General features: G+C 34.7%; 1 protein-coding gene across 1 annotated transcript in view; it reads left to right on the top strand.

Moving 5' to 3' along the window:
• The window catches only part of LOC106114398 (oxysterol-binding protein-related protein 9), a 38,998-nt gene that overhangs the window by 16,339 nt on the left and 7,963 nt on the right, over window positions 1-14,696 (top strand). The window contains exon 9 of the mRNA XM_013307589.1: window positions 13,591-13,697. Within this exon, the coding sequence (XP_013163043.1) occupies window positions 13,591-13,697 (107 nt within the window). The remainder of the gene's footprint in view (window positions 1-13,590; window positions 13,698-14,696) is intronic.

The following is a 14,696-nucleotide window of genomic DNA, read 5'->3' as shown; positions in this document are numbered from 1 at the left end:
TATAGAGGTCGCTAGAGTAGCACATAGCACATAATTTTTAATATCATAAAGTGGCAAACGAGCGGGCTGCCACCTGAAATCGCTAAAATAGCAAAGTGACTGTTACCTATAGACGTACGCAATTGCATATGCGTTGCCTACGTTTAATCGACGGAGGAGAGGATGCACAGAAAGAAAATATCTCCCTTTCCATTCGTCCTCTTATCCGGAAAGTCCACTTCCACTTCCCATCCTTTCCTTATAAGAAAACGGGTGGGAAGGGAAAGAGGACTAAATTAGGCCTCCGAGGCGCACATTCAACAGACGAAACGCGGAATAGCTTCCCCTTGACGCCTGTATTCTGTGTGGTCGTGGTATTTCACCGGGCGAGCCGGGCCAATTCATGCGAAGATGTTAAAGTGGGCTCTACCACTGTTAAAGTTCATTAACTAGAGATTATAAAGGTGTATTCACATTATCCATGTTGACATTATAAAGTCTAGGTTCTGGAACATGGCTCGGTACAATGAATTACGGTAGCCACGCTCTGGTTACGTCTTGCGGGACACGTCTCGCCATGTACGAGTACAATACCGTGACGCTCTTGTTATGGCTTAACGTGATTGTATAATTGCGAGTTTACACTGATGAAACATTTACATAAAATGTGTTTTAAATTTAGATGATTGTTAACGGTTATGAAGTATAAAACTAGTGTTGGGACATGTTTTATGTGACTTTCGGTTCTGATTTTAATTTATTGGCAGAAGATTTGATTCCCATGAGTAGATTATTAGTTAGAATCCTTTGGCGCGAATGGCGCGCTTTTGTTACAAAGTCAAATATCAGAATGATTAGTGAGGGGACATAAACGTTGACATTTTAATAACGCTAGTGTTGCGCCGGTAGACCGGTACACGGATTTTGTTCTTAACATTAGTTACCGGTTTTTTAACAATAGATGTCATTTCTCCCCTGTCAATATTGAGACTGAATTTTCTCAGAACGCAAACAAATACCTTAGTAATGTAATCTTGACAAATTAAACTACGATGTTCATAATAACAATGTTATGGGAGTTAAGTTAATCTAGATTTTTATCTCTAGTATTATCTAATATGTTTTGCTCTATAGTAAGAATAACTCTACATATTGATCCGGTTTGGAAAAGTTCTATTTCCGTTTAACGTTTTAGTTCCGTTCAGTTATCTGTCCTTTTCATGTACAGTCAGCTGCATAAATATGTTTGTGTATATAACTCCAGAAACTTGTATGCGCTTTTGGTTTCAAAAATGTATATGTGATCGTGCATACAAGCTAATGACAAATACGCGCATACGTATTTTGAAAACCGAAGGTCTGCACACGTTTCTAATGTTTTCTAAATGTATACGTATTTTTGCAGCTGACTGTACAAGATTTAGCAAAATGGTTTAGAAAACGGACAAGATAACATATTATTTTACATTTATACTAAATATTATAAATTTGGTAAAATTTGACAGCGTCTTTAAGCCTTATTGGTGTCGGTATCTATAGCAATCATATTGCCTTTGAAGAAATAAAAAAATAACGAATGTACTTCGGTCAATATAACTACGTCCTATAGCGTGTTGCCTAGACCTAGCAACAATGACGTGCCGTATTCAAGTCGAGCACGCGCTACGACCCACATACCAAGCCTCTTTTTATACTGACCAATATGCAACGTATTGGTGTTTATAACAAGTTTTAAATGATATCAAAAATAATGATAATTATAGACTCAACTTTAGTAGGGACTTGAGATTGACTACTTTTACTGCCAAGACCACTACTTGTCAAAAATAATACCTCTCGCCCGCGACTCCGTCCGCACAGAATTTTAAAAAAAAACTTAATAAGTAGCATATGTGTTCTTCCAGACTGTACTGTACATCTATGCCAAATTTCATCGAGATCCGTTTAGCCGTTCCGAAGATACCTTCAAACAAACATCCATCTATCCATCTTATCGTACTAATATATATAATATTAGTACGATAATGTTATTAAACTATGTAAGGGCTATGAGAGGCATGGGGTAAACTTGCACGCTGTACTATGAATTAGTAAAAAATGTATTAACAAAAAGGACTAATAATAATACCTCTGCAATTTTATACTCACTCGCGATCCTAAAAAAATATAAAAAAAGTATATCGTTGTTTGCAATAACAATAAATATATTGGCTTCAGTTTGCAATATACGGCACAGCTATCGTATAAAGAGTGACCTAGTCTAGCATCTAGGTCCTGACGATTTAACCGCTTAGGTTTTATTCACAAAAGTATTACTGCTGCGTTAAGCTTGGAAAAGAGGACAGAAAAATATCTATAAACAATAAGTTAGTAAGTAATCTAATCGTGAGTTTTCATCGTCGAAACACTGGCAACATATTGTTTTCTTTAGTTTTACAAAGAGAATGAGAGGGACAGAAAATTGTTTTTGTTTTTTTTTGCCAGTGGGTAACTAAAGGTAAGATTTATGGAATGTTGATCGTCTCGATAACGCCAGTCATCAAATAGTTCTTGATTGGATCTCGTACACGGTGCATTGCCCTCTTTGTTCCCCTCGAATGACCTTGAATCTACTTGATAAATTAGAGCCACGTTTCTGACTTGACAATGATCAGTTATCTTGCTTCAATAAGGTTCCATTGCAATTTCTTGCGGAACAAGCAGATGAGTGTGAGATTCCAACATTTTGAGGCAATGCAAAAATGTGGTCACAAATGTAATTTTCGTTTAAAAATACGATGTCAAGGTTTCGTTAATGTGTTTATCGATTAAAATCCTAAATTACTCCAAATTGTACGCATTTCTACGTCATAGTATCATTATTATTAGTAATTACCGGTTCTAATCTTTGTTTGCAAATCAAAATCTGTGATTTAGTACACAGATCAAAGCCAATAGAAACACGTAACTATAAATTGATTGTGTTTTATTAGTTACCGCAGTAGAAGATGAATTATGTCTCGAGAGTCGGTATTACAAGTATGTGTAATAGACGAGAGGAGGGCCAGGATTGCGCCAAATAGAAATCTATAATGTCTGCCTACCCTACTAGGTTACGTGCCTAAGTTGTGTACACTTCGATTACAAATGAAGTTATCTTGGTACAGCTGTACGGAAATAGCTCCATCCCTCGATGTTTTTTTTTCGAGTGGTGCTCGAATAATTTGGAAATGCGTGTTTATTTATAAACAAGGCGCTATGCCGGTGTTTACTTGTCGATCCAACCGCATCGATGCGCCGCACCCGCCGCCGCGCTGGGCCACTTGACATAGAGTAAGCCACCAGAGTAGACTGTAAACATAAACTGAATTCTTGATTTTAAGACTATCTCAATTACTTTACCGATACATGCATTAATGATATTGTAAATTGCAATGTTTTTTGCCTTTTCCGTTTTCTTTGTGTATAAGTGGAAAAATAGGATAAATCAAGGTTACGCTTAATTTATAACCCACCGGGTCCGGTTTTTATTTTTTTTAATTACTAAACGAGTTGTAGATAACAATTTTAAACCTAATTAACATTCAGTAATCGCTTTTAATTATTCATTAAGTAATAATACGCTAATTATAGGTTTGAACAAATATCTATGTTGTAAATAATTTTATCACTTGCTAATTGTTTACTATTTTAATTAATGGAAAAAAACACTGTGAAAACTTGAAAAAGAACGGATACTTCTTTTACTAGTCATTACGGTAAACATTAGTTAATTCTACAGGACAAATAAGTAATATATAGTCACTTCCTTAATCAGACTCGGAGGTTGAAGGTTAAATACCCATAGGTTTATAAAAATTGAGTTCTTAGTATTTTTAGTTTAATACCTACATGTTCAACTAGTCTTACTTGCTCTATGTTTCGCCTTGCTTCAGCTTTTCAGTGCACGTCGAACCGTGCGGCGATGCGCACGTGCGTTTGACGCAGACAAATTCGATCGATATTACATGGACCACGACCGATGCTGAATTACTAGACTAGACTACCCTTCGTGTGGTCCAAGGACGTTGTTACGTTTACACGCGTCTTATAGATTTTAGTGTATTTTTTAATAAAGCATCCAAGTGTTTTATAGTAAGAATTGTGAACAGTTTTATTCTTCCAATTTGTGTTAATTTTTAAACGTTTATACGTTCGTGCTGTCGAGAAAATTTATTAGTTTCATTACTTTTCCTGTAGTGTGTAGTTTTTAAGTGGCTTAATTAGGTGTGTTAATGAATATGACACTTTTTGTGTTGATTTAATATACTCTATAATTAATTAAGAGTTTATATATTAGTTATTTAAATTCTTGCGTCATTTTAGCTAAAACATGCTCCAATTTTTTTTTTAATCGAGAACTTTTAAAATTATCATAATATGTTTACAAATGTATTTGGAACACCTAAATTGTGCAAATTTTCGTGTGATGAAATATTGCATTCGGGCCAAGGATAATGGAAACCGATTTTGTTGGCGAATTTTTAGGCCGCAGGCAATGACTGTTTAAGCAAAATACAAAAAAAAGTATAGATTTTTTTCAACGTCTGTTTTCATTAGACTGAAAACGTTACTACGCGTTATTGGAATCCATGTTTAACTATTAATTTTGAAATATTTTTGCACCTAATCTCATTTCTTCGTCTCTTTTACTTTGACAAGAAGCAAACGATTGTTAAGACATATGCTATGGTACTGATTTAACACGAATTCCAACCCCTGTGACGAAAACAGTTACATCTCGTAGACTTACTAATATTATAAATGCGGATGTACCGGTTGTTAGAAGGCATCTTCAGAACGTCTGCATCGATCTTGCTTAATTTTGGCATAGATGTAGAACAACAGCCTGGAAGTACACGTAAACTATTTTTTCTTAATTCGCCCGGACGGATCCGCGAGTGGATGAGCAGATGTAACTTTTCCTCGAAAGGATTGAAACATTACTGGAAGAAAAGTAAAAAAGTCCGGCAACGCATCCGCGGTTCCTCTAGTATTGCTGATATCCATGTCATTGAACACCTCAGTGTTCCCGCTGATCGTTTGCCCCCTTCTGTTATTAAAAAAAAGTAGTTGTTATAGTGTGGGTCCGAAGAGTTGCTTATACAATGCTTACTTCGTTAACCACATCTTAAAAATTGCATCGTCGTTTAGATTTGTTGTTAATTGAAGGTTGATTACTACTACATTCATACTAATTAGTTACATTTTATACTGTCAGAGCCATACATACGGACATTGCTTGATTGTAGAGCGTCAAGCAGTTTAACTTCTCACGGTACGCACTTGTGATAACAATCGCTGCGTTTAAAAACAAAAGTAGACTCTACATGATTAATATTAAAGACCTGTATCTCCATAGAACGTTCGGAACAAACGAAATCGAATTAAACCGTTCCAATTATGATTATTCCCTCACTAGCTGTCGCCCGCGACTCTTAATTAGTAGCCTATGTGCTCTTCCAGACTATGTTCTACATCTATGCCGAATTTTATCGAGATCTGCTGAATCGTTCTGGAGACTATTACAAACATCCATCTAAACTTCGCATTTATAATATTAGTAAGATTCATTTGGAGGACGGAAACCTGGTGCTCCAACCCTGCGTAATTGGGATAAAATCAGGAATATTATGGTGATGAGATTAGTAAGATAAATTAGGAAGTTTAGTGGTGTTTTAACCTACGTATTATTCGATGAATTACATACATTATTTTGTTTTTTTCCAGAATTTTAATAAATTTAAAATAAAACCGTGTTCTTACACAAAATAAAGATAATCTCGTCTCTATAAACCACGTATTTAGATATTTCGTATACAATCTTAAATGAAGACTCTTCGAAAGCCCTTTGAATTCGTTATTCCTTTTCCCCTTTTATACGCCCACAGTATAATCTGAAGAATTAACTCAACATATCCCAGACCTTGGCCGCGTTATGTAAGTCACTTACGCATTGTAAATAAGCAAACATACCTTTATGTTCCAAATGAAATGACTAAGCTATCTTCATTTAGTTTAGGTATCTAAACGTATTAATAAGATTGGAGTATGTAATATAAAAAAAAATCGTTCACATGTTATTTGCGTTGCGTTTCGAAAAACCAATTTTAAATTTTTTTGTCTGCCTGTCTATTCAGAAATCCGTGTTTGCTTCGGTCGAATCTCGGAAAAAACTTGGCCTATTTTGACACGACTTTGATTTCCTCTTTATAGCTTGTCAAGTTAGACGAAGTCGCGGGCGACTAGGTTCAAATATTAACTGTAGTTGAGACAACGGAGTAACTTTTCTCGTCTGTTTTTGACCGACTTCAAAAAGAAGGAGGTTATCAATTCGTCTGTATGTTTTTTTTATGTATGTTACCGCGTACCTTAGCCCCTGGTGGTCCTATTTCCATTATTTTTTAAATTCTTATTTATATAAATATAATCGCTGTAAATTCGCTTTTCTTTGAATATAAATCATTGTAAATTTATTTAATTTAAACGATAAAAATGTAATAAAGGTAATTCACACCTCTTTTATAATAAAACAGCAAATATGAAGTGTTTTGTATTGTTATTATTAAAATAAATTCTATAGACTGATCTTGTGGCTTAAGTGAATTAATGTGACTGTGATTAAAAACATTTTGAATGTATTTTGAACTCTGTTGGTGATGATATAAGTGATATAATCGTGTAACAATGATCCGGGCGCTTACATCTAGGAGATGGTCGCTAAGGCGAGACAGCGAGAGGTGAGAATGTTAATTTGTTGCATTTTTGAATTTTATCTAAGTTCTTTAAAAAAAATAAAAGTTATTACTTGGCTACAAAAATCGAACGCAGCAAAGTTTTAATTTCAAATATAATTGTGTATTCCGAATGCACTTTTACATGTATTGACACATATCGTCATCTCTCACATTCCCTTTGACAAAACAGGGACAACAATATCTTATATATAAAATTCTCGTGTCACAATTTTCGTTCACATACTCCTCCGAAACGGCTTGACCGATTCTCATGAAATTTTGTGAGCTTATTGAGTAGGTCTGAGAATCGGCCAACATTTATTTTTTAATTCCGCGCGTACGGAGTCGCGGGTGATAGCTAGTCTTTCAATAACAGTGTTTTGGCAGTTGAAATCAGAATATGTATAACTAACGCCATATTGTGACGTCACATCTCTAATATAAATAGGCTTAATAAATCTCTACCTGTCGCCCGTGACTCCGTCAATAAAGAAAAAAACTTAATCAGTAGCCTATGTATTCGTCCAGACTATGCTACATTTATTTCAAATTCAGCGAGATCCATCCAGCCAAACATTCGCATTTATAATATTAGTAAGGTTAATGCCTTTAAAATATAGTTAATTAAAAAAATAAATTCCAGCTTGATACCTTCACCCGTTTTTGAGAAAAAGGGTTTTTTCCTATGAGGTACGGAACCCTAATTAGGTTGTATATCTTATACTATACATATATCGCCTTATATTTTTACGTTCAAAGACTGCCCGCGGCGAACAACTGGCATTAATATCATTTGTTGTGTTTTCATTTTATTTGCCATGTAGGCAGTGAAATGGCAAAGGTCAAAAACATTTTCTTGTTCATTATTTATAGTAATGTATTTCATTTTGCTAAATGAATACGTGCATTTTGAATTAAAGATTAAAAACTTTTTTATATTTTCACAAAACCAGAACTGGTTCAAATATAAATAGAATCGTGAATTTGAATTTCAAATTGGAAATTGCAAATAAATTTTTAGTCAGACTCCAATCTGCTTCGCTTCAACCTAAATTTATCAAGTTTCAAAATTAAAGTCTTAAATTCTTCTTTCCTTGCTATTATCTCATTGCCAAAAGCTTTTTGTCTTTCTAGGCTTTATTAAATTCATCTTTTGTTTCGACTTTGTCTCTACAAATATTCACTAACTTTACGAATCAATTTATAGTTCTTAGTTTAATTTATTGCTTAGCTAAATTAACTTCTTTTATTCTCTCATTTATGTTAAATACACTTATTGTTAAATACATTTATTAATAAATCATAGATTTATTTACAACTTAGACAAAATCTTATTCAAAACGAAGAAAATATTCATCATACGAAAAGAGTTACATCTCTTAGGAAGCAATTTCATTTGACGATGAATTGTTTAGTATGCGGGGAGGCCCCCGCATACGGCTAACAACTAATGAATATAATTAGTCATTTTAAAGTCGGCGTCGTGGGGACTCTGTTGACAAGTACAATGTGCGGTACAGAAAAGGATTACCCCAACGCCTTCCGGCGCTAACGACTAAAGAAAAGTTTTTGGCGAGCGTTATGGCATGCGTGAACAACAAAGTTAGATGGATCTATATTATCTTTATCTAAGTTAGTTTAACTATATGTGATTAAAATAAGTTTGATATTAAAGCTTACTTTTATATACGACATTTAAAAGCCTTTCCTTTACACGGTTAAAGGCATCCCACAAAACACTACTCTAGGTCCCGTCATTTATCATACGATCTCTCACGCTAATTCTAGGCACGTACATTTAATGTAAAAGACTAAAATAAAAAGCCTTTCCAAATCCAATTTGAATTTATTTACGTGACATGAATGTTTAAATATTAATTCACGTTCTCAATATTAAATTTATCTAGAGGGAAAATCGTAATTTCGTTGGCGAAATTATAAAGATTATAGGGTATGCATCGTAATTGTTTCTTATGAGAATAATGATTTATGTATATTGTTAGGAAGAAAATCCGACACTGTGCCGGTGTATTGGCCCAACACTAGCCTTATTAAAATATCAACGTTTATGTCCCCTCACTAATCATTCTGACACTAGACTTGGTAACGAAAGCGCGGCATTCGCGTCAAAGGATTTGGAATCCTAATCCTAATGCCTAAATATGTTAAGTCTCTTAACGCTTGAATCAATTACAAAGGCCCTTTTGATGCTACTCTTACCTGTAGTAATATGATTTTACAATAACCCTTACGTGTAGTAATTTAGTATTTTTTTAATCGATATTTCAATGAAGTGTAGTAATTCCATTATATTTAAGTTGTTGTTATTTAATTATCTTTAAGATTACCGCTATATACTTACCTTCAGAAACATGACTGGGTGTTCGGCGTCTTGGAAGACATCTAAGCGCAGTCTTCAGTCTAAACCGATCTTATGGTCACATGTCATCGAGTCTAAAAAAATTTTACACGTCCATTACGATATAAAGTAATACTACTTTTTTTTATATCATAAGGTGGCAAACGAGCGAGCGGCCACCTGAAATCGCTGAAATAGCGAAGTGACCGTTGCCCATAGACATACACAATTGCATATGCGTAGCCTACCTTTAATCGACGGAGGAGAGGATGCACAGAAAGAAAATATATTCCCTTTCCATGCATCCTCTCATCCGGAAAGTCCACTTCCACTTCCCATCTTTTCCTTATAAGAAAAAAAGTGGGAAGGGAAAGAGGACTAAATTAGGCCTCCTACTTCTTCTGTGTACCTTAGGCAAAACATAAGTTGCTAACGGGTATTGGACTATCTTACTTAATATTAAAAATGCGAATGTTCGGTTGGATGGATACATGGGTATTTGTTAGAAGATATATCCATAACGGCTAAATGGATCTCTCTTATATTTGACATAGATGTAGAACATAGCCTGAAAGAACAATTATGCTGATAATTTCGTTTTTATTTTAATTTTTACGCAGACAGAGTCGCGGGCGACACTTATGCACATAAATTCCTTTTAAGTTTACAAACCAATGTTTTTATTTCCTGAAGTTTCGGAAGTACGGATTTAATACAAGTAATAAGAAAGAAATTGCAAAACCTACGTTTAATTTTATTTAGCTCTTATTGCACAATGGAATAAAGTGTTAAAAACAATAGCTGTTTTGAAATAGAGTAATAATTGTCAAGTTTGCAGTTGTTAACAGCTGTTACTGTCATCAACAAAAAGCTCAATGGCAATGTCGAGTAATCGATAGCTGCCGCCGACCCTGACAATGTCCCCGACGTACTGGCAACTGTTACGAACCTGGACTTGCAACTGGCGAGCGTTTTAAGGTTTAAAATGCGTTCAATATATTCGAAAATTTATCAATATAGTGTGTCGGAAATAGATAAGTTTGACAACTGACGCCTAATAGGTATCGAATTAATTTTGTATGAGGATTCATGTTGTACTTAATGGACCGTTGTCATAGTGTTGGTACGTGCATTATCGACTATGAACTATCGAGAATCGGTCTTGCAATAATATGAATCGAAGAAATAAAGACTATTACGTAGGTATTTTATTACTTATTGAATTTATTACATATATTTTTGTCTATGTCTCGCGGAATTAACTAAAAAAAAGATTAAAACATTTGTTTTCTTTGTCAACATCTCAATTTGTGGTTTAATATTTTATTTTTCTATTTAGTTTTTAGGAATAAAGTTAGCACAAAATGAAACAATTTTATTTTATAAAATATAATTTTAAAAAACAATAATCACAAAATTTTCCATTGCAAGTTTTACGAGAACAACCATCGAAGATCGAACATTTTGAAAACCGATTTTACTTAACCCATCCCTAGTGAATAGTCAAACTAATCTATCTTAAGTAGACGCACTATAGTAATTCGAAGGATTTTACAAATTGTTAACTCCAACATAAAGCTAGTAAAAATTTGACTATGTTTTTGTGTTACATTGTAGCAGTATTAAATAATTAAATTCGCTTCTACTTCATATATCTGCAACGTCGCATCATAAGAGCTTTAATTTAATGCGTATTTATGTACAAGTTTTTGACCTAATTACATTCGGAGCAAACAGGTCGGAAATCCACTCTGGTTCAAAATGGGTTGGCTATAAATGTCCTCAATTGTATAGTGTTTAAGCTTTAAAATAAATCCTAATATGTAATTTCAAATTTCAATTCTATATAACACTATCCATAAATGTGTATTTCGATAGATGGATTTATGGATAGTGTTACATCGCTTTTAATGAAAGCTCACTTGTAGGAAGGCATGTAATAAAGGGAATCGTGTTAGGTTACCAATTGTTAAGGCTTCACACGATACTGCCAATGAACCCGTTTAAAATATATCTAATAGTAACCTTAATGTAAGCTTTAAGTTTTATTTAACGAAAATAATTAACTTTTTTATATTTGTCGTAGTCGTAATTTCTAGAAAATTTGATTTGATTGTATTTGTACGTAATCATTAAACCAACTATCTTCTTATTGCCATCTTTAAGTGAAAGAACGAGGTCTTTTCACTCAAACTAGCTTATAAAATCACTTTCTACTAGTATCATAATTCTTTATTTCTACAATTAGACGTGATAAATTCATCATTATCATCAGCTCACTATACGTCCAGACCGAGGGGTCGGAGCCTACCCTAAGTTAGGTGTGACTAGGCCATAGTCAACCACGCTGGCCAAGTGCGGGTTGGTTGACTTCACACATATCTTAGAATTTTCTTTACAGATATGTGCAGGTTGCATCACGATGTTTCCTTCACCATAAGAACGTCGGATAAATGTACATATGTAAATCGAAAATCTAAAAACACATTGGTGCATGGCGGGATTCGAACCCAGGACCTGCAGATTACAAGTCAAGTGCATAAACCCATGAGCCACCGACGCTCTTAAAATTGCTTTTAATTAATTCTTACGTAATATTTCCTGACTTTGACGATCACAAACACAGTTTGCTATATAACCCCTATTAGAATACTCGTAGTTCTACCGAATTCAGTCCTTGTTACATTTAATGATTTTGACCCCTCGAAAGTGTCAAGGTGAGAAATGCGTGTTACGCAAGGTCGTTACTAAGGTCACCATTGTGGGTACTAAAGTTCTATCAGATAAAGGATTTTGTTACAATTTAAATGCTTTGTTTGTGGGATAAAAAAAAACAACAATCGCATATTTTTTGTGGCGGATAACTTTTTGTCTTGGTACTCATAGTTTTACGGTTGTAAAGTGGAAGTGTGCCAAATTATTTAGTGCTAGACTTTAATGTAAACTTAGATAATGTAGTTGGGCCTTTCTAAATAAATGCTAGGCGTAGTTGTCAAGTAATTCGTCATTTGGCTTAATATTATAATACTCGAATCTACAATACTCAAATAGTAAGCTCAAAATCTAGAGTATAGTAGGGAAATTCTTGTAACCAATGTATATTTTATCTCCTAATAAAGTCTGTTCAAACCCTAACACGTCCAAGTCCAAGAATACAACTAATATTAAACTGCTTGAAAAACAAAATTTAATATTTTTACAAGCATATTATAAATAGACAAAACAGTTGATCATTCATGTAATAACCCATTAAATTTAAGGTACAAAATAGGCAATCTTACACATTATAATATATCAGGTAATTCTTATCAAATCTATAGCCAAGTGTAATGTGAAAGTATTTATTGTCCACGTCAATAAATATGTCTGTTATAATGCGAAATGCGAAGCAACGGTCGCGCTCTATGCACGCTATAAACCTAATTTCACTTACGCTATTGTGATAATGGCTCGCTACAATATCGATCGTCTATTCTTAGTGTGGATTTCCACTGGCGAAACGCGGCAGTGGAATTTCTGTTTTACAATTGTAACAGTGGTAGAGCCCGCTTTAACATCTTCGCACGAATTGGCCCGGCTCGCCCGATGAAATACCACGACCACACAGAAGACAGGCGTCAAGTAGAAGCAATTAATAATAATATTTTTTTTTATTATTATATTATAATTCCGCGTTTCGTCTGATCAGTGTGCGTCCCGGAGGCGTTATTTAGTCCTCTTTCCCTTCCCACCCTTTTTCTTATAAGGAAAGGATGGGAAGTAGAAGTAAACTTTCCGGATGAGAGGATGCATGGAAAGGGAAGATATTTTCTTTCGGTGCATTCTCTCCTCCTTCGATTAAAGGTAGGCAACGCATATGCAATTGCGTATGTCTATGGGCTACGGTCACTTGGCTATTTCAGCGATTTCAGGTGGCCGCTCGCTCGTTTGCCACCTTATGATATAAAGAAAACAATGCAGTTAATCTGAGAGAGAGCTCCAATCGTGTTATTGTAGACATAATTTAGTATACAGTTTCTTTGTTAAAAGAGTTATTTTTATCTAAAATTGTTGCAGTACAATTCAGTTGGAAAATAGACCGTTATTCAGTATTTCGACCTTCTGTGTAAAAAATATATAATTCAATGTATACTTATCATCAGAACTTGAGTTGACCGTTTTCCATTTAATTGTAGTGTAACGGTTGCCTGGCTATTGGCAATTGTTGCGCATTGTGTTAACTGCGTCTGGGAATTTTGCACAAAATTGATAGCGTCCTTTGCAATCGACAGATCACTTCTGTACATAGCAAATTTTCAATTCACTTTAATGGCTGTACGTCGTCGGTAAATCTGCTAAGGCGGATATTATAGGCCCGTTACTGGTGTACCCCATGTTACCCACTCCTGTATCCTTTTACATCTTGATAATATAGGGAATTGGATTAAGGAGTATACAAAAAGTTAGATGGCATTGTAACCATTTTAGAAAGTTTGTTGACGTATTGTGTTGTTGCAGCGTGTCACGCAGTTGCCAGGCAGAGGGCGCCGCGGAGCAGGAGACGCCTCCCGCCCCCGCCGCCGCAGACCTGCCGCGCACCAATGACGGAGAAATTGACTACGACGGTAAGATATAAAACTTCCTAGTTTTCTATTTACTTGGATAAATTTTATAAAAATGTCACCGTTACGTGAAATTTGAATTAAGAACTTCATAACCTTCAATAATTGTCGTAGTAACCTGTGATGACGTAATATATATGACGTCACATAATAAAAGTTCAGCCCACGTACCAGTACTGTGGTGTATCAAAGAGCTAATTCTAATCACGTGCTAGAATTAGACGGACAAAAGAAGCGTCGTCGTAACCCGATTGAGATATAATAGGGGCAGCACCAATTTAGTAAAGGAATATGAACTTAAGTTTCCATTGGTGAAATACTTGTATAGAAATAAATATTGCCCTAAAACAATAACTATATGTTTACAAATTATTCATCAGTGGAATACCACGGTTAATATTTCAATAGGAATTCTAAAGTAAGGTTTGCAGTAAATATTTTTAACATTTTTAAATTGTTTAAACTTTCGAACGGCTTAACTTACATATAATCCTTTAGTGACGGCACTGACTAGTTTACGATCCCGTAGGGTGTCCATCATCAAGGCAATTCTCGGGATCATATGTGATTTAAGCCGTTTTTAGTAACGACGCCTATTCAAATATTTCATATTTATTTAAATTATTTAGCAAGTCGTCGACAACCCTAGGGGCTAGCAATAGCCGCCAATCAACTGGCCGGCCGTTTGTAACCAGTTTCCTCTAATAGTGACGCATGCTATGTGCTCCAACATTGTATTATATGTTAATGATACAATTTGATTTATATTTTGGTACTGGATTATAATCTGACCGTAGGTTTCTGAGGCCTAAATCTCCGTTTTCTCAAAGATAACGATAGAGATGACTATATGATTTGAGAGATTTTGGTATCAGAAACTCACGGTTAGCTTAGATTCCAAAGTCATTGTCACTATTAGAATGATACAAAGCTATATTTAATGTTTGTTTTTTCGAATAATACATGTTTTGCACACTTAATTATGATCCGGATGTGTGCTTT

The sequence above is a fragment of the Papilio xuthus genome, unplaced genomic scaffold (assembly GCF_000836235.2).
Source record: "Papilio xuthus unplaced genomic scaffold, Pxut_1.1 DF828142.1, whole genome shotgun sequence".
In the NCBI taxonomy this organism is placed as follows: Eukaryota; Metazoa; Arthropoda; class Insecta; order Lepidoptera; family Papilionidae; genus Papilio; species Papilio xuthus.
The sequence above is the reverse complement of the archived record's forward strand: the minus strand, read 5'-3'. Positions and strand labels throughout refer to the sequence as shown.